Below are 23841 nucleotides of genomic sequence, written 5' to 3'. Positions count from 1 at the left end.
TGTATTCAAGGCTGAGTTAGACAGAATTTTGATCTATAAGGGAGTGGAGGGTTATGGGGGAAAGGCAGGAAAGTGGAGATAAGGGCGCAATCAGATCAGCCATGACCTTATTGAATGACAAAGCAGGCTAGATGGCCGAATGTCCTACTCCTGCTCCTATTTCTTATGATTTTATGATCTTATTCCAACCTCACATACAGTAAGATGTTACTCATCCAGGACCATAAAAAACAGTAAAAGTAAATACTGCAGATGCTGGAGATCTGAAACGAAAACAGAAGTGCTGGAAAAACTGTGTTCCAGAGAGGTTATATTGGACTCGAAACATTCACTCTGTTTCTCTCTCCACAGATGCTGCCAGACCTGCTGAGTTTTTCCAGCACTTTCTGCTTTCATTCCATTAAAAAATCATCTTGAGGCACTTCCCTTTAAGAAGTCCCACCTTTTAAGGTTAGATGGCTTTTGCTCTCTTCATTGTTTTGTTACAGACAGGGAAGAGACAGTCAAACTGCACTGATTTCCTCTTCCCACCTATCTGTAAGCAGAAGGTGTTTTGAATTAATTTTTTTAAAGATTAGGTGGTGGTGTGTTTTCCCAATCCCTTGGGGGTTTTTTTTGCTATTATTTTACTAATAATCCACAGCAAAGTTAGGTTTAATTCAGAAGATTAGTTTATTTTATGATTACTCCTAGCGCTCTCCTAATTAATCTGACTCCCAGTTACACCCCTGCTAAGACAACAGTAAAAACAAAATAGATTTTAATAGACTCAGGCAAAGCACACAATACCCTGAACAGGGATATTCACAGTAAATTCTCTTAGCTTCAGTTCCGATAGGCAGCAGCTTGGTACATAGAGGCTGGAGGCTTTTCACACTTGTTTGATCTTAGAATTCCTTCCTCTTACACATAGCCTTCTCTCCTTTATACATATTTTCCCCTGCAAATGTCATTGTTTCAATATGTCTTTGCAACTTTACCTTTCTAAGAATAAAAATCTTTCATAGTACCAATTTTATCAGTAAGCTTTGGGAAAAATAAACACACTGTTTGGCTTCTTCTGGCTAAGTGTAACATTTCACCCTCTCTTTTGAAATTCAAACTACTCTGGTTTATCTAAAAATGCAAATGTTCCTTTACACCTCACATTCTAAAACTTCAACCATGTTTACTGGTTTAGCATTTCAAACCTAGCTTCTCTTCTGAAAAATCAAAGCCTTCAGACTAGCTGTCTTTAATTCAACTAAGTTCCCCCCCACCACACACACACACACACACACACACAAAGACTATCCAGACCCACTATTCCTATTTTATAATAAATCCCAATAACATTATGAAAGTTATTATACTTTCATAACACTCATTTTACCTTGAATTAAGGAGACAGTTTAAACCATGGCTGTCTTATAAAACCTCACAATTGTAACACTTTTCCCACTGGTTAGGGAGTCCTGACTAAGGGGCAGTGTCTAAAAATTGGAGTCAGACCTTTCAGGAGTAAAACTAGAAAACACTTCTACACACATAGGGTGGCAGCAGTTTGGAACTCTCTTCCAGAAACAACAATTGACGCTGGTTCAACTGTAAATTTAAAATCCGAGATTGATAAATTTTTGTCATCCAAAGGTATTAAGGGATATCAGGCAAAGGCAGTGAAGTTAATTTGCATATCAGCCATAATCTCATTGAACAGTAGAACAAACTTGAGGGACTAAATGGGCATCTCCTGTTGCTATGTTCAACAACATTCTATCAGTCCTAATTCTATAGTGTTCAGCTCCTAATACAATTCTTTCAATAATGAAACAACCCACAGCAAGACATGAACAAATTCCAGGCTTCAGCTACAAGTGGCAAATAATATTTTCATCAGCGTGCCAGGCAATGACCAAATCCATCAAGAAAAGCGTAAGACCTTCCCCATCTTCAGCGGTATCATTATTGTTGAATCCCTCACCATTAATGCCTTGATGATTCACCAATGAATAGAAGCTCAGCTGGACTTGCAAAATCAACACCGTGACTACAAGGGGCTATGTGCAGAGGCTTTGTACTCTGTGACAAGTGGCTCACCTCTTAACATGTTAACATCTTTCCATCACCAAAAGTCAAGATCACATTGAATGCTCATCATTTACCTTTGAAAGCACCTTCCAGACCCATGGCTTCCACCACTAGGAAGACAAAGGTAGCAGGTGCATGAGAACACCACCACCTGCAAGTTCCCCTCCAAGCCACACACAAGCCTGACTTGGAAATATACCGCCATACTGTTTTCCAGGTAATTCTGTTTTTGTTTTGGATTTCCAGCATCCGCAGTAGCTTTTAGCTTTTTGTTTTTATCTCTGTGTTTAATTGACTGCCACCTCTCTTCAAGAAATGCCCTCTCTGAAGAAGTACGGTTCTGTGTTCCGACAGGATTTCCGCCTGTCTCTTCTGCCCTGCTCACCTTCATTGCTTTCCATTTCTCGCCTGGTGTTTGACAAGGTGTTTACTAAAACCCGCTTTCACAGCCATATCTCCTTTCTCAGTGACTGTCTCCGTCTCCGACTCACCCCACGTGGATTTCAACTGAAATTCCATCCCTCTTGTTTCGAACCCACCCAGGATTACAGGTATCTCCGGGACATAAAACGTTTCTCGGACTGCTGTTCCCGTCGCATTCTGAGATCCACACTCAGTGCCATGTGCCGCCATATGAACACACTCGACCTCTCCCTCCAGCAGCACTGCCGCACCCTTTTTCAAAGCTGCGCGTGCCCCCAGTTTCATTTTATTCTTCGCCTCATCCGTCGCCTCAACAAGAAACTTTTTCTCTTTCTCTCAAGTGCTAAGGAACGCAAGCTCCAACAACTCATCGACACCAACACCCATCTGGGACCCTCCACCCCTGCTTGTCCCTCCGTCCCCACCCCATCTTCCAATCCCAGCCCCAGCCGCGTATTCACTGTACCCCCTGGCCTTCCCCTCTCCGATGCTGAACGTTCAGTGCTCAGCAAAGGACTTAGTTTCATACCCTTACGCCCTCATCTCAATGAATTTCAGGCTCGACACGATGCTGAACTCTTCTTCCGCCGTCTTCGTCTCCGTGCTCACTTCTTTGGGCAGGAGTCCTCTCCCCGTTCAACGGATCCTTTTACCCACCTCCAATATTCTCCCTCCACTTGGACCCCTCCCTCTAGATTCTTACCTTCTCTTGATCTTTTCATTGAGAACTGTCGGCGTGACATTAGCCGTCTCAATTTCTCTGCTCCTCTCACCCATTCTAATCTGTCTCTCTCTGAACTCACTGCACTCCGTTCTCTCAGGTCCAACCCCAACGTTGTCATCAAACCCACTGACAAGGGTGGTACTGTTGTTGTCTGGCGCATTGACCTCTACCTCGCGGAGGCTGAGCGTCAACTCGCAGACACGTTCTCCTACCTCTCCCTGGACCATGACCCCACCACAGAACATCAAGCCATTGTTTCCAGGACTGTCACTGACCTCATCTCCTCTGGAGATCTTCCTCCCACAGCTTCCAACTTGATAGTCACCCAACCTCGGACGGCCCACTTCTACCTCCTACCCAAAATCCACAAACAGAACTGTCCTGGCAGACCGATCGTGTCAGCCTGGTCCTGCCCCACGGAACTCATTTCTTGTCATCTTGACTCCCTTCTCTCTCCCCTTGTCCAGTCCCTTCCCACCTACATCCGTGATTCCTCTGACACCTTACGTCACATCAACAATTTCCAGTTCCCTGGCCCCAACCACTTCCTCTTCACCATGGATGTCCAATCCCTCTACACCTCCGTCCCCCACCAGGATGGTCTGAGGGCCCTTAGCTTCTTCCTTGAACAGAGGCCCGAACAATCCCCAGCCACCATTACTCTCCTCCGTCTGGCTGAACTTGTTCTCACACTGAACAATTTCTCCTTTAACTCCTCTCACTTCCTCCAAATAAAAGGTGTGGCTATGGGTACCCGCATGGGCCCCAGCTATGCCTGTCTCTTTATGGGGTATGTGGAACATTCCTTGTTCCAGTCCTACTCCGGCCCCCTCCCACAACTCTTTCTCCGGTACATCGATGATTACTTCGGTGCTGCTTCATGCTCTCGTCGGGATCTGGAAAAATTTATTAATTTTGCTTCCAATCTCCACCCCTCCATCATTTTCACATGGTCCATCTCTGACACTTCTCTTCCCTTCCTTGACCTCTCTGTCTCAATTTCTGATGATAGACTGTCCACCAATATCCATTACAAGCCTACCGACTCCCACAGCTACCTCGACTACAGCTCCTCACACCCCGATTCCTGTAAGGACTCCATCCCGTTCTCTCAGTTCCTTCGCCTCCATCGCATCTGTTCTGATGACGCTACCTTCAAAAACAGCTCCTCTGACATGTCCTCCTTCTTCCTTAACCGAGGTTTTCCACCCACGGTCGTTGACAGGGCCCTCAACCGTGTCCGGCCCATATCCCGCGCATCCTCCCTCACGCCTTCTCCTCCTTCCCAGAAACATGATAGGGTCCCCCTTGTCCTCACTTATCACCCCACCAGCCTCCGCATTCAAAGGATCATCCTCCGCCATTTCCGCCAACTCCAGCATGATGCCACCACCAAATACATCTTCCCTTCACCCCCCCTGACGGCATTCCGTAGGGATCGTTCCCTCCGGGACACCCTGGTCCACTCCTCCATCACCCCCTACTCCTCAACCCCCACCTATGGCACCTCCCCATGCCCACGCAGAAGATGCAACACCTGCCCCTTCACTTCCTCTCTCCTCACCGTCCAAGGGCCCAAACACTCCTTTCAAGTGAAGCAGCATTTCACTTGCATTTCCCCTAACTTAGTCTACTGCATTTGTTGCTCCCAATGCGGTCTCCTCTACATTGGAGAGACCAAACGCAAACTGGGCGACCGCTTTGCAAAACACCTGCGGTCTGTCCGCAAGAAAGACCCAAACCTCCCTGTCGCTTGCCATTTTAACACTCCACCCTGTTCTCTTGCCCACATGTCTGTCCTTGGCTTGCTGCATTGTTCCAGTGAAGCCCAACGCAAACTGGAGGAACAGCACCTCATCTTCCGACTAGGCACTTTACAGCCTTCCGGGCTGAATATTGAATTCAACAACTTTAGATCTTAAACTCCCCCTCCCCCCATCCCCACCCCGTTTCTCCCCCCTCCCTTTTTTTTCAATAATTTATATAGATTCTTCTTTTCCCACCTATTTCCATTATTTTTAAATCTAAAACTAAAACCTTGTTAGTCTTTCCACCCCACCCCCACTAGAGCTGTACCTTGAGTGTCCTGTCTTCCATTCTTAATTAGCACTTTTCTTAGACAAATATCACCACCTTCAACACCTCTTTGATCCTTTTGTCTGTAACATCTTTTGATTATCTGCTCCTATCACTGCTTGCTTATCTCCACAATCACCACACCCTCAACTTCTCTCTCCCCCCGCCCCCCCCACCTTAAACCAGCTTATATTTCACCCCTCTCCTAACTATGCTTCAGTTCTGCCGAAGGGTCGTGAAGACTCGAAACGTTAACTGATTTCTTCTCCACCGATGCTGCCAGACCTGCTGAGTTTTTCCAGGTAATTCTGTTTTTGTTTTGGATTTCCAGCATCCGCAGTAGCTTTTAGCTTTTTGTTTTTACCGCCACACTGTTGCTGGGTCAAGTTCCTGGAACTCTCTACCTAACAGCACTATGGGTGTACCTACACTACATGGCCTGCAGCAGTTCAAGAAGGCGGTTCACCACCACCTTCTCAAAGGCAGTAAGGGATTAGGCAACAAATGCTGGCCTAGCCAGCAACACCCACATCCCATGAAACAATTTAAAAAATTGCCTTGATGTGTGCAGATGCAACAACATTCACAAATCCTGATTCTATCCAGAACAGAGCAGTTCACTTGATTGATGCCAAAGCCATTGCATTCATAATCACTCCTTCTAGCAGCAGGACATTATGACTGAAGTCAGTATTATATGCAGAATGCACTGCAGCAATTCTCAAAGTTTAATTTGACAGCATCTCCTTCCACTGTGAAGTCAATCACTGAGAAGAAAAGCATGAATGTCATGGGAATGCCATTGCCTCCAAATTCTCATCCAATTCATACACCATTCGAATTTGGACATAAATTGCCATATCTTTATCATCACAGGGCCAATATCCTAATGTTCTTGAACTAACACCATTGTGGGAGCACTGTCACCACCATGACTGCAATGGTTCAAGAAGAAGATCCACAACTACCTTCTGAAAGTAACTGGATAGTCAATAAATATGACTATGACAGCCTATGTCCAGAGAATTTTTTTTTTTTGCAAAAATATACTTTATTCATAAAATATCTTCAACCACATTCCAAACCATTTCAAAAACACCATTACTAGGGTACAATCAGGTTCAACTTTTACAAATTGTATCACCAGGTGCATCAGTACAAACAATATTACAATCATTTACAGCCTTTCATTTTGAGCTGTACAGCCCGAGGGGATTTAAACAGTTCCCAGTCCCTCGGTGCACTGTGGCAGAAAGGTCTTTGACAGCGACCCTTCCCCATTGCGCCTTTGCGGCGGCTGCCCCAAACAAATTGAAAAAAAAATTAGGCAGCATGGGTCCATGAAAGGAATGCTCCCTATCCCTAGAGGGAGATAGCATGCACTACATATCAGACAAACAGTGGGCGAATCGTCCGCTCACGTTTGCGATGGGCGTCATACTGGACGGCATCAGAAAATATTGGGAGATTGCAAAAATTGGTTTCATGCCATCATAAAACCAGTTTGTGATCATCCGCTCCACCCTTCAGCGGCGGGCTGCGTTTTCCACTGCCGCACGTTGGCAACCTAATTTAAATATTTTAGCATCTCATTATAAGCTCTGCTCACCAGAACCATCCCCCCATGCTGGATCATCTGAGCACATCAGCACTTCACAACTGTTCATAAGCGACATGCACCTGGCAAGCTGCATTTCGCTCGGGACTTAGAGGTTTGTTTGCCTACTTTGCTTCGGGCAGCACTGGCAGTCATCAGCGCCAGGCTTCACAGGCAGTGCCACATCACTTTTAGGGGGAGCTCACAGCCAGTTCTCGACCTACCAGACCAGCTATAAGGCGGGGGTGGCTTTTCAGTGGCTGCAGGGCTAGGGCTTGCTTGAGGAAGGGGGAGAAGTGGCCTCAGGCAAGGGAAGAGACTACAGGGTGAGGGCTGTACTGGGGAAGGAGGGTATCCCAAGGTGTGTGTGGGGGCACGTTGATCTTTGCAAGTGGCCTCAAGACGTTGAGGGCTGAGCAGGCAGTCTCCAGAGGAAATGAGGCCAGATGGAAATGTGAGGGTGTGTGTGAGAGAGTGAGTGGTGATGTCCCTTGAGCTGGCAGTGAGGGAGATGCCAGTGAATATGTGCTGCCCTTGTGAGTATGTGAGTTTAAAGTGATGAGGTGGTTGCCTTACCCTGGAAGCATGGATGAGATCATTTATCCTCTTTCTGCACTGGATGGCCAACCTCTTCTGTGCATTGTTGACCCTGGCTACCATTGCCACTGCCTCCCAAACCGGAGTGGTGAGATTGCCCCTCCTGTGGCCAGGAGTGGGGGTTGAGGACATCATGGCGGGCCTCCAAAAGGCATTCCAGTGACAGGTCACTGAACTCTTCTTGGCTTTCAGGGCCATGTCTTCATTGGAACAGTCCTGGGCTACAAACATTCAGAACTGTGTGCGCGGCTGCAGTTTAGATATGGCACCCGGAGTGAGGAAACAGTGAGGTAATGGCGTGGTGGGCGATTCAGAGGCCGCCCACCAGCGAGACGGCATGTTTCCTGTGGCTGCATAATTAATGATATGGGAAGCAGATGATACGGTGCGAAAACCCGCCATTGCAGCCAGCAGGTAAACCATCATTTTTCACGCCCGCTACCGCACTTAGTGCAATTCTGGGATGATTGTGCCCAGTAACTCTGCTTGTGTGCATTTTTCAGTAGCTTTTTAATCACTTTCTCAACTTGCCTTCAGTTCACCTACAGAGGGCATCTACCTATATATCAGGAAAGCTGTTCAGCCTTTCCTGCCTGAGAACCAGGGGACAAAAGTATAGCGAGTCTTCATTTGAGAGGTGCTCTACGCTGATGATGCCGCACTAGCAGTCTGTAATGAGGAATACCTTCAGTGGCAGAAGGACAGACTCTCACGCCTTTAAAGAGTTTGGTTTGACCATCAGAACAAGAAAGATGAATGTCATGGTCCAGGACTTAACCATACCGCCATTAATCAGCATTGACATTGTGACACTGGAGGTTGTTGATAGCTTCACATATCTAGGCTCCACAATCACCAGTAATCTGCCACTTGATGCTGTAATCAAAATGCACGTTGAAAAACCTGCAGCTGTTATGTCCAAGCTGAGTAAGAGAGTGTGGAACAACAGCAACCTGACCGAGAACACTAAACTGCAAGTCTACCAAGCCTGTGCCCTTTGTGCACTCATTTACAGTGGTGGGTAAGTTTGTTTAAATCCTCCCCAACAACACTAGCAAACCACCCCTAAGGATTTTGGTCCTAGCTCTGCTGAGGTGCAACTTGTCTGGCCTGTACCAGTTCCACCACCCCAGAACTGGTTCCAACGTCACCTGACTAGTAATCCAGAGACCCAGGGTAATGCTCTGGGGATCTGGGTTCGAATCTCATCACGACAGATGGTGATATTTGAATTCAGTAAAAATCTGGAACTAATAGTCTGATGATGACCACGAAACTATTGCCAATTGTCGTAAGTACCCCTCTGGTTCATTGATATCCTTTAGGGAACGAAATCTGCTGTCCTTACCTGGTCTAGCCTACATGTGGCTCCAGACCCACAGCATTGTGGTTGACTCTTAAATGCCCTCTGAACAAGGGCAATTAGGGATGGGCAATAAATGCTGGCCTAGCCAATGAGGCCGACATCCCATGAGCTAATAAAAAAAAAAGGAATCTCAAGCCCTCTCTCCTGCACCATCACTTTGCTGATGATTGACAGGAGGCTGATGGAATGGTAGTTGGACGGATTGCATTTGTCCTGCATACCTGGGCAATTCTCCACTTTTTCAGCTGTATGTCTGCTTTGTAGCTGCACTGGAACAAATTGGCTGCATACACGGTTTGTTCTGGTGCACAAGTCTTCCGCAGTACAGCTGGCATGTTGCCAATCTCCATAGCTCTTGTGTCCAGAGTGTTTAGCTATTTATTTTATGTGGAGTGAGTCGAATTGGCTGAAGACTGGGATCTGTGAAAGTGGGAACGTGTGTGGCATTACCACTGTCTATTCAATACTTCTGGCTGAAGATTGTAGCTTCAGCCTGGGCTCCTCCATCATTGAGGATGGGGATATTTTTGGAGACCCCTCCTCCAGTGAGTGTTTAATTGTCCACCACCATTCATGACTGGATGTGGCAGGACTGCAGGGCTTAGATCTGATCCATTGGTTGTGGAATCCCTTAGCTCTGTCTATCACTTGCTGCCCATGCTGTTTGGCATGCAAGTAGTCCTGTGTTATAGTTTCACCAGGTTGACACCTCATTTTTAGGTATGCTTGGTGGTGCTCTTGGCATGCCCTCCTGCACTCTTCATTGAACCAGGGTTGATCCCTGGCTTGGTGGTAATGGTAGAGTGGTGGATATGCCGGGCCATGAGTTACAGGTTGTGGCTGAATACAATTCCGCTGCTCTTGATACCCCACAGTGCCTCATGGTTGCACAGTCTTGAGTTGCTAGATCTGTTCGAAATTTATCCCATTTAGCGCGTGCCACATAACATGGTGGAGAGTATCATTAATGTGAAGGAGCACTGATTCATCAGCTGAGGGAGGGCGGTACGTGGTAATCAGCAGGAGGTTTCCTTGCTCATGTTTGCCCTGATGCCATGAGACTTCAATGGGTCTGGAGTCGATGTTGAGGACTCCCAGGGCAACTCCCCCGCGACTGTAAAGCACTGTGTCGCCACCTCTGCTGGGACTGTCCTGCCGATGGGACCCAGGGATGGTGCCTGGGACATTGTCTGTAAGATATGATTCCGTGAATATGACTATGTCAGGCTTTTACTTGACTAGTCTATAAGACAGCTCTCCTAAATTTAGCACTAGCCCCTAGATGTTGGTAAGGAGGACATTTCAGGGTCGACAGGGCTGAGTTTGCTGTTGTCATTTCTGGTGCCTAGATTGATGCCGAGTGGTTCATTTCATTCCTAGCGATTTGATATAATTGAGTGGTTTGTTAGGCCATTTCAGAGGGCATTTAAAAGCCAACCACATTGCTGTGGGTCTGGAGTCACATGTAGGCCAGACCAGGTAAGGATAGCAGATTTTTTCCCCTAAAGGGCATTAGTGAATCAGATAGGCTTTTATGACTATCAGTAGACTTTTAATTCCAGATTTTTATGCCACGGTGGGATTCAAACCTGGGTCTTCAGAGCATTACCCTGGGTCTCTGGATTATTAATCCAGTGAGAATACTGCCTCCCCTGCATGATAACTTTTTGTGTCCCTTGTATGAGTACACCCAAGTCTCTCTGAACATCAACATTCACAAATTTCATGCTTTTAAAAAATATTCTGCTTTTCTATTCTTACAACCAAAGTGAATGACCTCATACTTCCCCATATTATACTCCTCCTGCTGTCTTGTTGCTCACTTAGCCTTTCAATGTTTCTTTGCAGCCTCTTTGTGGCCTCCTCACAGTTTGTGTTCCCATCTAGCTTAACATGGTCAGCAAACTTAAATACAGTACTCTCTGTCTCTTCATCTACATCATTAATATAGACTGTAAATAGCTGAGGCCCCAGCACTGATTCTTGTGGCACTCCACTAGTCACAGCCTGTCATCTTGAAAATGCTCCATTTATCCCTACACACAGTGTCCTCTCTGTTAACAATCCTCTATCCATGCCAATATATCACCCCCAACTCCATGAGCTCTCATCTTATGTATTAGCCTTTCATGTGGCACCTTATCAAATGCCGTTTGGAAATACAAGTATACTACATCTACTGGTTCCCCTTTACCTACCCTGTTAGCTACTGCAAGGCACTCTCGATCTCTTCAATTTTGCATACACAAAACTTGGCCAGTTCTTGAATGTTGCCAAAACAAAACTCATTTTTCAACCACACCTGGTCAGCCAAAAATTCCACCTCCCATATCATGTTGAAGGAGAGACACTGAAATATGTTGGACACTTCCCATACATTGGTAGCTACCTCTCTCAAAAGGCCACTATCGACAAGGAGATTGAACGCTGGATCAGCTGTGCCTGCTCAACTTTATACAAACTGCAGCAGTGAGTGACAGCAAAGACCTCTGCAAGTCAACAAAAGTCCCATTGTACAGAGCAGTTGGCATTACTACGTTCCTGTACTGCAGTGAGACCTTGACTGTATATCAACAACACATAAAAGTGCTCCACCATATCCTCCGGATTCAATGGGAGGACTGTCAAACAAACATGAGTGTCCTTTAACAAGGCAACTCCACAAGCATTCAAGCAAAACTCCTGCAAGATCAACTGCAATGGATTGGACACCGTGTCTGGATGGCCAAAAAGCTATCTCCCCGCAACAGGTCCTGTTTTCTCAACTCTCAAATAGCCAATGTTCCAGGGGAGGACAAAGAAAATGTTTTAAACACTCTGAAGCTCTCCTTGAGGCGTGGCAGCATTGACATTAATAACTGGGAGGAGCTTGCTACCAATCGTTCAGAATGGCAACTTGTCCATCAAGCTGTATGACATTTTGAGTGACACTGTCTTAATGATAAGGCAGAGTGGCAGCAGAGAGGAAAGAAAAGGAAGCAAATCCTGCACTCTGAATCCCACTACCTCATGGGACATCCTGTCCCATGTGCTCAAAGAACTGTGGGTTGAAAATCAGCCTGTTCAGTCACATGAAGACCAATAGTAGAGACTCGTGACCCTGAGTAGATATCATCCTCGAATCGAGGGACAGTTGCCGCTGCCGAGTTACATCCTCAACAAATTCTAATAAATTTGTCAAACATGATTTCCTTTTTGTAAGATGAATTTTTGTTCTAACCATATTATACTTTTTCAAGTATATTGTTAAAACTTCCTTAATAATAGATTCCAGCACTTTCCAGATGACTGACGTCAGGCTAACTGGTCTGTAGTTCCCTGTTTTCTCTCTCCCTCTTTTCTTGAATAGCAGTAAGACATTTGCTAACTTCCAATCTGCTGGGAGCATTCCAGAATCTAGAGAATTTTGGAAAATCAGAGCCAGTTCAAACTTTGCAGCTATCTCTTTTAGAACCATTGGATGTAGGCCATTGGGTACTGGGGATCCATTGGATTTTGGTTGCTTGGACTTTCTCCAGTTCTTTCTTTCTACTGACATTAATTACCTTAATTTCCTCACTCTTATTCACCTTCTATTTCTGGTATCAAATTTGTATCTTCTACTGTGAAGACAGACACAAAATATTTGTTCAATGTTGCTCCCATTTTCTCATTCCCCATGATAATTTTTCCTGTCTCAGCTCTTAAGGAACCAACATTTACTTTAGCTGCTCGCTTCCTTTTTAAATATTTGTAAAAGCTCTTGCAATCTGTTTTTATATTCCTGGCTAGTTTACGCGCATATTCTATTCATTTTCCCTTTTAAACAACTTTTTAGTGGCCCTTTGCTGCTAAAACACTTCCAATCCTCAGACTTACTACTATTCTTTGCAACATTATAAGCCTCTTCTTTTAATCTAAGACTATATACTTAACCTTCTTAGTAAGAGATCTTTCCTGCCGAATTTTTGTTTTACAATGGTATGCACTATGTTGAATATTTTGAATTTTAAAAAAATGTTTCTCACTGTTTATTTATTGCTGTACCTTTTAATCTATTCACTCAATCAACCACAGCCAGCTCTCCCCTCAAATCATTTAATTGACTTTGTTTAATTTAAGATTTGTATTTGTGATTGGGGTATGTTATTTTCAAACTTAATGTGGTATTCAGTTGTATTATGATAACTATTTCCCAGTGGATCTTTTACATGACATTACTAATTGACCCTGCTTCATTACACAATACTAGATCAAAGATAGCTTTATCCCTAGTTAGTTCCACAACATGTTGCTCCAGGAAATTGTCACGAAAGCATTCTACATACTCATCTTCCTTTGCCAATTTGATTAGTCCAGTCTATATGAAGATTAAAGTCCTGTACAACTATTTCATTGCCTTTGTTACAAGCTCCAATAATTTCTTGTTTAATGCTTTGTACAACTGGTGTTAAGGGGCTTATAAATAACTCCCAGAGATCTTGTGGTGCAGTGCGTATCATCCCTGCCTTTGAGCCAGATGCTCTGGTTCCAGTCCCACTCCAAGACTTGATGACCCAGGAAAGTGCTTTCATAACGCAGCCGAGCAGGTTGAGTGTCAACTTGTAAATCCTTCCACCATGCACCAATGGCAGATGGTAAGAATGGGAGAGATTTCTGGTCAGTCACGTGATGGAAAGAAATTGGAGCCTCTACCATCACTATCTGTAGCTCCAGGCTACGACATGTATGTAAAAGTGTATCTTGCCACAGCAAGTTGGACTCTTTGTGGGGCTGGTTGGCTTGATGGCTGGTGTTGCAAATTGATGCCAATAGCATGGGGTTCAGTTCCTGTTCCAGCTGGGGTGGATTTTGAACCTGTCCCCTTAACCTACCTGCTATGGGTCAGACTTGCCTTTGGGTAAGAGAACTGTGGAAGAAACTATTCCTATTAACATATATTCTCACTTTTGCTATTCCTAATCTCCACCCATATGATTCTACTGCCTGATTTTCTGAGTCAAGATCCTTTCTCACTGATGTTGTTATTTCATCCTTTATTATCAGGGCCACTCTTCCTCCTCTCCTGTTCTGCCATCCTGCTCGACTGGAGTATAAATGCCCAGCTACCATTGACAGGTTAGGCCGAATGATCTATTTCTATGTCCTATGTAATCACCATGAGCTTTGTACCACCTAATTTAATGGACTTTGGTTCCACTCCATTTAATTGGATTGTCTTGTCTGATTCCAGAGAAATAATTTAAAATATGGTCTATTCCTGGAAAATGACCTGCTCCCCCCCACCCACCCACCCACCCACCCACATACATACATACTGGCCACTTCAGAAGCAAGAAGCAAAACATTAGTGAAACAACTGAATTTTTAGGATAATCTAACAGATCCATGGGTCACCATTTTTATTCCATCGCCAAATTCAAATTTAAAAACTGCTTTAGCAAGATTTGAACTCACATTTGCTGATTATTAGTCTAACTCTCTGGATATGAAAGTAGCATTATAATCATTATACCACCCAGAGCCTCTGGATGAGATAGAGACTTGCCTGGCGGCTAGACAGATATCGATCAGGCCAGTTGCGCCTTGTGCTCAGCGCTGTACCTGGCGGGCAGGTGCCTGTACCTCCCCGCCTCTGTCAGAGAGGGAGGAGGAGTCTGCTAAGACGATGACTAACAGGACTGGCTCTTCTCTTTTTGAGGGGGTGACACAGCAACTGGATCCATCCGGCGGAAAGACCGCGACCTCGGAAAGCGCTTTGGCTCTCAGCTCTGCCGGGTGAGCCAGTGAACAGAAACTTTCTGCAGGGTCACTCACCCTGCTGGCTGGACATCATGGCCAACTCCACAGAAACCGAGGCTGACGAGGTAAATTGTCCGAGCTAGAATTTTCTTTTTTCTCTCTGTAGGAGGAGGAGGAGGGGTTTGGGGGAGGCGGGGGGGACTGTCTGATCTTAAATTGCATTTTTTTTGTATCGGGTTTTGTGACACTGGTTCAAACGCGGGGAGCAAGGTTAAATAAAGGGAGTATATAATATATGAAATCGAGAATGCTTTGGCTGCTGGGACGAGCCAGGTTAAAACATGAAGTATTGTCCTTATATATCTTTAAACTGGCTGCTAGTGGAAGGTCCTTCACCCATTTTGTCACTCCTGTTTCCTACTGGCTGTGGTGTGTAACCGAACCGTGTGTTGTGCCCAGTATTTTTAACCCTAGTAACCTTTCTCCACTCCTTCGGTAAAAGCGTATCCAGTACTTTTATTTTACTGTATTTTTTTTGGAGATCAGACATCTTGTTGTTATTGTTGCCATCTTATGTTGCCTCCAGGTAGTGACGGTTCCCCCCCCCCCCCCCCAAGTCGCTGTGTGTTAACCTCACCCTTTCCCCTTACATTAAGTATCATTTTGTGTTTATATCATGTGCGTGTACCCCTTTCCGTTACAATGTGGGAGGACACACAAAGTAGTATGTTTTCCAGCCGAGAGCGCGCTGCTATATTTAGTGATGGGGGCTTTTACTAAGGAGCCTTTCTTGTCCTTCTCTATTCGCCTGCCCCATCTCATGCCCCAGTCTGAGTGGAAGCTCTCAGGAGCAGTCCTGTTTAGTGCTACCCGGCAGTTTTGACAAGGTTTGCCTACCTCTTCAGAGTTCAATGCTGTGCCCTAGCTTGCTAGAGAGTGGGGAATATGCAAGGATGTTGTTTTTTGAATTATGAAATAATGAGTGCAAAGAATCAGGGGAACATAGGAAACAAAAACTTGAAGATGGTGGACATACTTTGTGTAGCTACATTTGTAATGTAGGAAATGCAGTAGTCAATTTGTCCACCGCAAGGCCCTGCAAACAGCAATGTGTTTTTTTTTGTGTAACAGCAGTGTTAGCTGAGGGGTAGATTTTGGTCATGCAGGGCTCTGAGGAGTAACTCACATGTCTTCCTTAAACAGTGCTGTGGGACCTTTTACGTTTCACCTGAGAGGACTGATGTGACATTGTTATAACATGTCATTCGAAAACAGCTTCTTTGACAGTGCAGCATTCCTTCAGTACTGAAATGGTAGCCGAGATTGTGTATTTCATCAGAACTGGATCAGCTCTGATTAACTGTTACACCTGAAGCGTTAACTTGTTTCATGTTCTGCATAGAGATATGAGGGGAGATTCTCCTGAATCTCTGTCCAGGCATGATGGATTGCTTGGACACAAAAATATTTAGAAAACAGGTGGGTTGGAGTACCTGCCTGTAAAGGCGGCCACCTATTTAAATAAATGGAGGGGAACTGGGTGAAATTCTTTGATGGTGTAATCTCTGACCTTGTGATTTTTCATATTGCTTGTGCTCAGGTGATCCAGAGTCACTGGGTGCAGACCTGAAAAAACCTTTCCTTTTACTTTTATGAATGCTTTAGGCATTCAACCTGTCCATCAAATTTGACTTCACCCTGCTTAAAATTTAAAATCCGTACATTTCAGTTTTTATTAAATCTCTTGTTACTTCCTTTTCTTTCCCATTTCTTTCTCCTTCATTTGCCAAGTCTTTACAGCATTTAGAGAATAATGTGGCTTCCCAATGCATCACGTTGCAAAAATACATCTGCATTGTGAGATATCGTGGAAGCATGAAGGCTCTATTTGCTAACTTATAGGATAGTAAATTTTGTGATTGTGCATTACAATCAGGTCTGCACTGTGCTAAGCCATTGTACAAAGCAGCTGAAGCTGACTGGGTTGATGCTGTGCAAATTTGAGCCCACTTTTATTTAAAAAAAAATGTTTTTAGAAGTCGTAAGGCTGTCATTCTTTCCTTTATATGAACTGATAATTATGATATTTTATTAATATGCATATCTGTAATATATGTATGTTTGTTTTAACTAAGAAAAACTACATACATCATGTATAACTGTCATTACAGCATTTTTGAAATTTTTATATCTATTTTTAACACTATTTTTGACAAGATAAATGTAAGGTAAATACTCAGTGAGTTGACTAACCAGAGTTCAGTAGAAGTGTCACTTAATGCACGTTAGGTAATTCCTATTGAGACAGTCAACCAAATATTTAAAGCTGACAGTTATCTGTCATGCTTAACTGTCTTTGTCAATGTGCTTTCCATAATACGAAATTAGCGTTAGTCATATAGGATGGCTCAGATTGTAATCCGTCCATGCTGAGGGATTGAAATTCTACAAAACTTCTAAGAGTTAAGGTCAGTGATTATTAATGGCATCTGAATCCTGACATTTTGTTGAAGTGCACTCCAGTTTAAGTTCTTTATGTAGGTGGTATTTGTGAGGTGAGTTTTATTCACTTTAAGGTTTTTTTCCCAAACGCAGTGAAAAGTGTCCTGATGAATATTTGCTGTCTCAATCAGGTTAAATGATTCTAACTGTTGTGGTATTAGGTTTTGTCTTGTTACTCAGAAGAATAGCCTGACTTGTTCCATAGTGCTGTTTTTCATGTTCTATTTTTAAAAATTTTAAATCTTCATATAGTCCCATTGTGGATTCATAGATCTCCTTTGCACTCTCTCCAAGGCCTTGACATCTTTCCTAAACCTTGGTTTCCAGAATTCAACAAAATTGTCTCACCGAACTTTGAAAAAAATTCAGAGGTGTCCTTTCTTTGCTTCTCTCGTCTCTTCTCCAGTAGGGAGCTATGGAACCTGGGCGTGATGCCTTGCTGAAATTAGGAATTTAGGTGCTTGGGGCCTTAATATCTGAACTTACTGTCCTTAGTTGAGAGAAGGTACCACTGGATAGGGATCAGAAATGGGAACCATGGTTCCCTTCCTCAGCCAACTTGAACTAATCTGTAGCATACTGGATGGTTCATTTACCCCAGTGCTTCTTAAACTATTTTACAATGTGGCTCTATTTTAACTCTTGAAAATTAACATGACCTCAGATGCCAACAAAAACAAAACAGCAACAAAACAACATAGTAATATTCAGCATATAATTATTAACGTTTGTGTATTCTGGATCAACATATAATAATACATCATATAAATAAGAAACTCTGTTTTTAAAGCACTTTGTAAAAATGTTATTTTATGTCCTCACCAGTCTATTACTTTATCTGAGCCGCTCCAGCTCATGGACCCAAGGCAGGAAGCATTTGCATTCAGCATTAATGATCTATGTCAACATCACACCAAGATTCCCTAAAGGCCATCTTGACATCATTGATTTTAATGTGAGATGAGCCAATTAAAATTTTAATTTTCTACTGAGGATTTCAAATGACACAAAATCATATTTATAGTTCCAGAGGCTACAGTTTCATTGTGAATTCTGCTACAGACAATATGGCTTTAAAATAAAATGGATTTAATTTGCAAGGTAAGCATCTTACCTGAATGTGTAGCCGTGCTCCTCCCAATCTGGGAAACTGGAGTGCTTCTAAACAGACGTAGAACTGAAGTGTTACAGTTCCTCACCAATGAGGTTTCAGCCAAGCTCACCATATCCCCCTGTGCCAGAGGACTCAGTGAATTCCCTCTCCATGCCCCAACCCCACACACACAGTAATCAACCCTCTTCCTTGTCTTCAAACACAGACACGTACACAGTAATCAGCCTCTCTTCTGCCCCCTTCCAACACACAGGCTAGTGGCAGCTCTGACAGTTTAAGCCTCAGCCTGCATATGAGCCTGTGTGTAGCTGCAGCCCTACAGTCAGCATTTTTAAATCCTCTTGAGAAGAAAGAAAAACCCCAAGATGGAGAGATGAGCAGGGCCATGCCAGGGCCGGACACTGTCTGGACCTTGGTGCGGGGCAAAGTCCTCGAAGAGGCTCACAAACCCAATTGATGTTTCTGCAAGCCTAACAGGGGTTGCTGCAGTTTCCATACAGACTGGCTGGAATAAGAGGTATGATAATTAAAGAGTTGTATTTGATTCTTAGCCACACTGTGTCTGGAAAATGGGTCATACTGCAGTTGGGCAGGAATATGAAGTGACAATCTGTTTAGGCTATGTAGCTCCAATATTCTGTCCCCGGTGACTTATGGTAGACCAATTAGTACTATTTTAAAAAAGAAATGTACAAGCTACTGGTGATAAAATTACATTAGTTTATTGTTAAGGTGTGGGTATTCTATTACTCAGTGTGAAACTTGACACCAGTCACGATTATGTATTTACAATTGTTAGTCACTTTCTTTGGTAACTGAACATGCCAAGTTCCACTTTGCTGTAATGGACTCTGAGTCCATTAGTGAATAGGGGAGGGTATTATGCCTGTTTATAATTGTGCCTGTTGATTTGTGGTGAGTGGATATATTTAATTATGTTTTTGTTGGATAGCATTATGGAATTTTCTAGAATTTTTACCTGTTTGTTGATCATGTTGTTTGATCCGGTTCACTCGTCCATGTGGCCACAATGGCTTTGGCTGGAGCCTATTAAAACATTGCGATGTCTCATCGTTTATAACATCTTTTGAAATCTGGAACGATTGTAATGCCTATTAACATATAGTATGGTTTTCCTGATAGCTTTAAGGGTAAATGCACGGGATGCAGTATTGAGATGTGTAAGGTTTCAGTTTTGACCTTCCATCTTGTTAATTTAGCTGGGCTGGTGGTGGGAGTGGGTTGGTGATGGGAATGCTACATCAGTCTGTGAGTTTAGAATAGGGAGTAGAAAGATCAGCTTGGGTTCCCACATCTCAACTTGTGAAGTAGCCAATCAGGCATATCCATGTTTTAAAGAAAAATAAAATTAAAGGCATTTGTTATCGACTGTTGTATTTGATACTTAGCCACACTGTCTGGAAAATGGGTCATCCTGCAGTTGGGCAGAAATATGCAGTGACAGTCCAGTTTGCATTTGTCTCTTAACATAGTACCCACAGTAACTATATCTTGTGCAATGTATTTGAAATTTTTGTATTATATTACTTTCTACTGATGGAAAGCAATGGCAAACCATCACTGACAAAGAAAAACTGCCAAGAAAATGGCTTGGGATGAAGCATCAGCAGACAATGAGCCAAGAACCTGCCTTCGGGCAAAACACACATGACGTGACATTCAACTGTGCTTCTGGTGTCCAGCTTCTCCTACCCGCATGGGTGCAGGCTTGCAATTCAAAGTGCAGTATAAATGGAGCAGAGGAGGATTTGGAGGAGGCAAGGGAGAAGACAGGGAACACAGCAGAGGAGAGCTAGTGATGCCATCTGGAAGAGCTGGTTTTGTGTCAGTAAGGTGGGGAGTGTTTGTTTAAAATTAGTTTAAAAATCACCATTCGCAGTCTTCTGTACCAACATTTGCATTTTAATTATTGAAAAGAGTTGACTATCTCTTCAGCTTTTTTGGCCCTCAAAATTCATGAATGGAGGAAGACCTGTAATCCACTTGACTGTACATGCGTGAGGTTCTGCCTTCCCAAATTTCACAATGACGTGAGGAGGCAGTGAAAACATTGTTTCTTCCCTGAGGTGTTGTGAAAAATGTCAATGTTTTGCCACCATTAATCACTCATCATCAAAGATAATGTTTATGTGAAATGTGTTGACAACTGATGAAAAGTTAAAATAAATTTTAGTGCTGTGTAATTTGAAAAAAAATGTACATGGTTGTGTACCATGTTAGTGCATGTTGAAAACAAATGTAGAACATATGACTTTTTTCACAACAGCCTGTACAAAATGATTTCATATACGAACATAAGACTTGGGAGTAGGAGTAGGTCATTCAGCTCTTCGAGCCTGCTCAGCTATTCGATAAAATCACTACTGATCTGGTTGTGGTCTCATCTCCACTTTCCGGTCTGCCCCCCAATAACCCTTGACTCCCTTGTCTGTCAAAAATCTGTCTAACTCTGCTTTGAATAAATTCAGTAACCCACTGCTCTCTGGGGAAGAGAATTTCACATAGTAATGACCCTCTGGGAGAAAAAAAAATTCTCCTTATCTCAGTCTTTAAAGGGAGACCTTATTCTTAAACTGTTTCCTAGTTTTAGTCACCCCCACAAGTGGAAACGTCCTCTTGGTATCCGCCCGATCAAATCCTCTCAGAATCTTATATGTCTTAATAAGATCACTTCTCATTCTTCTAAATGCCAATGGGTACAGGCCAAATCTGTTCAACCTTTCTTCATAGGATAAGCCTTCATTCCAGGAATGAGTCAAGTGAATCTTTCCTGAACTGCTTCTAACACAGTTATATCCTTTTTCAAACAAGGAGACCAACATTGAATGCAATATGCCAGATGTGTGGTCTCACCAATGCCCTGTACAGCTGCAGTAAAACTTCCCCATTTTTAACTTCCATTCCCTTTGAAATAAATGCCAACATTCCATTTGCCTTCCTAATTACCTGCTGAACTTGTATGCTAGCTTTTTGTGATTCATGCACAAGGACCTCCAAATCCCTCTGTACTGCAGCCTTCTGTAGTCTTTCTCCATTTAAATAATATTCAGCTCTTCTACTCTTCCTGCCAAAGTGCATAACCTCACATTTTATTCCATCTGCCAAGTTTTTGCCCACTCACTTAACCTGTCAGTATCCCTCAGTAGACTCCTCGTGTCATCCTCACCACTTGCCTTCCCACCTATTTTTGTGCCATCCGCAAACTTGGCAATAGTACATTCACTTCCCTCATCCATGTCATTAATATATATTGTCAATAATTGTGGCCCCAGCACTGATTCCCTGTTTCACTCCACTGGTTACAGGTTGCCATCCTGAAAATGTACCCCTTATCCCAACTCTCTGTCTTCTATTTGTTAGCCAATCCTCTATCCATGCTAATATACTATCCCCAAAACCATGGGCCCTTAACCTATTAAGTAGCCTTATGTGTGGTACCTTATCGAATGCCCTTTGGAAATCCAAATATATTATATACTGATTCCCCTTTATCTATCCTGCTTGTTACCTCCTCAAAGAATTCTAACAAATTTGTCAGGCATGATTTCCTCTCGTGAAGCCATGCTGACTCTGCTTGAATATATTATGTATTTCTAAATGCTCTGCCAGTACATCCTTTATAATAGACTCTAATATTTTCCCAATGACAAATGTTAAGCTAACTGGCCTATAGTTACCTGTTTTTTGTCTTCCTCTCTTTTTGAATAAGGGTGTTACATTGGCAGTTTTCCAATCCTCTGGGACTTTTCCAGAATCTAAGGACTCTTGGAAGATTACTACCAGTGCATTCACTATTTGTGTAGCTACTCCCTTTAATATCCAAGGATGCAACCCATCAGGTCCAGGGGACTTATCGGCCTTTAGCCCCATTAATTTCCCTAGTACTTTTCCTCTTGTGATAGTTATTATATTTATTTCCTACCTCCCTTTTGCCTCTTGATCATTTAGTCCTTTTAGCTGGAGTTGTTCCTGGCACAAAGGAAGGCCAAACATCTTAGTCCCAGGTCATCAATGCAGGAGTTCCTCGGTCCAAGTCCCAACCATCTTCAGTTGCTTCATCAATTCAATCAATCCTCATAACATTAAAGACATATTTGAATGTGCACTTGCGATACCATGGCATACAAGGCTATGGGCCTAGTGCTGGAAAAAGGGATTAGATTAGTTAGGTACTCGTTTGACCGGCGCAGACTCGATGGGCTGAAGGGCCTTTTTCTGTGCTGTAGAGCTCTATGACTTGAGAATTCAATTCAATCACTCCAACATAAAGTCAGAAGTGGGAATGTTTTCTGATGATTGTACAGTATTTGGCACCATTTGCAACTCCTCAGATAATGAAGCAGTTCGTGCTCGCATGCAAAACCCGAACAACAGGCTTGAGCTGATGATCGGCCAGTAACATTTTGCACCACAGGCAATGTCACTGTCAGGCAATGACCATCTCCCACAAGGGAAAGTCTAACCATCCCCTGACATTCGACAGCATTACCATCACTAAGTCACCAGGTGAGGAGGAATAAAGGAGGGGGAGTAACATCTTTGGCAGGAGGGGGGTGGTGGTAGAGGGGGCTGTGCTCCACCCCCCACCTTCCTGCCTTTACTATAGTTTTGTTTTTCAAAAGTGTGCTCCTCACTCTGTCCGCCTTCCATTTTATGGTGTGGGCAACGTGAAATGCAGGCCAATTGGCTTGGTAATTGCCTCAGTTGCTATTTAGTTATTTATTTAAAAATGGCAGGTGGGCTGTTGATTTTGGCACCCACTCACCCGCTGTGTAGGAACATACGAACAAGGAGCAGGAGTAGGCCATTTGGCCGCTCGAGCCTGCTTCGCCATTTAATAAGATTGTGGCTGACCTGATAGTAACCTCAAATCTGCATCCTACCTACCCCTGACAACCTATCACCATCTGGCTTACCAAGAATTTATCCATCTCTGCCTTAAAAATATTCAAAAACTCCACCAACTTTTCAGGGAGAGAGTTCCACAGACTACTCAACCCTCTGAGAGAAATTTTTTTTACCTCATCTCCATTTTAAATTGACGACCCCTTATTTTTAAACAGTGACAGTATTATGGGGACTGGATCGGGGTGGGTGGCAAGGCAGTGACTCCTCATATATTAAAATGCAACCCACTGCTGGTATATTGCTGCTCCATCATGATTATTGAGTCAAATCCTGGAACTCCCTATCTAACCACACTCTGGAAGTACTGTTACCATACTGGTTCAAGAAGATGTCTCACCATGATCTTCTTGAAGGCCATTATCGATGGACAATACATGCCAGCCTTGCCAGTGACACCCCCAATCCATAAATGAATTAAAAAAAACCCTGAAAACTGTAACTTCCTGCTAAAAGAGGGTGCATTTGCACCCACTTGTGGCACAACTTGAGATACTCCGATTTAACTTGTGTAGCTGTTTCTTTTAAACAATAACACTTCACATTGTGGCATCCGGTTTATATTTTTTGAATAACTCCAATGTTTTTCCCATAACAAGCTCTTATTGTATCTGATGTGCTTTGGGTTAACAAAGAAGATAGTTGTTAAAGTATCCTCTTACGTAGACCCACCACACAAATTTCAATGTTGAAAGACTTAGGAGTTAATGTATCATTTTTCTTTGAGC

General features: G+C 43.4%; 1 protein-coding gene across 4 annotated transcripts in view; it reads left to right on the top strand.

Annotated features, from left to right (window-relative positions):
* The first annotated feature begins 14507 nt into the window (after window positions 1–14507).
* The window catches only part of ttc39b (tetratricopeptide repeat domain 39B), a 180055-nt gene continuing 170721 nt past the window's right edge, over window positions 14508–23841 (top strand). The window contains exon 1 of one of the 4 annotated variants that reach the window (XM_078570312.1): window positions 14508–14696. Coding sequence is in view for 1 of the 4 variants with exons in the window: in XM_078570305.1 (XP_078426431.1) it covers window positions 14664–14696 (33 nt within the window). In the remaining 3 variants the exon portion in view is untranslated. The remainder of the gene's footprint in view (window positions 14697–23841) is intronic. The other 3 variants (XR_013580511.1, XM_078570305.1, XM_078570298.1) reach the window with 3 other exon arrangements.

This window comes from Cetorhinus maximus, chromosome 2, assembly GCF_964194155.1.
Source record: "Cetorhinus maximus chromosome 2, sCetMax3.hap1.1, whole genome shotgun sequence".
NCBI classification, from domain to species: domain Eukaryota; kingdom Metazoa; phylum Chordata; class Chondrichthyes; order Lamniformes; family Cetorhinidae; genus Cetorhinus; species Cetorhinus maximus.
The sequence above is the reverse complement of the archived record's forward strand: the minus strand, read 5'-3'. Positions and strand labels throughout refer to the sequence as shown.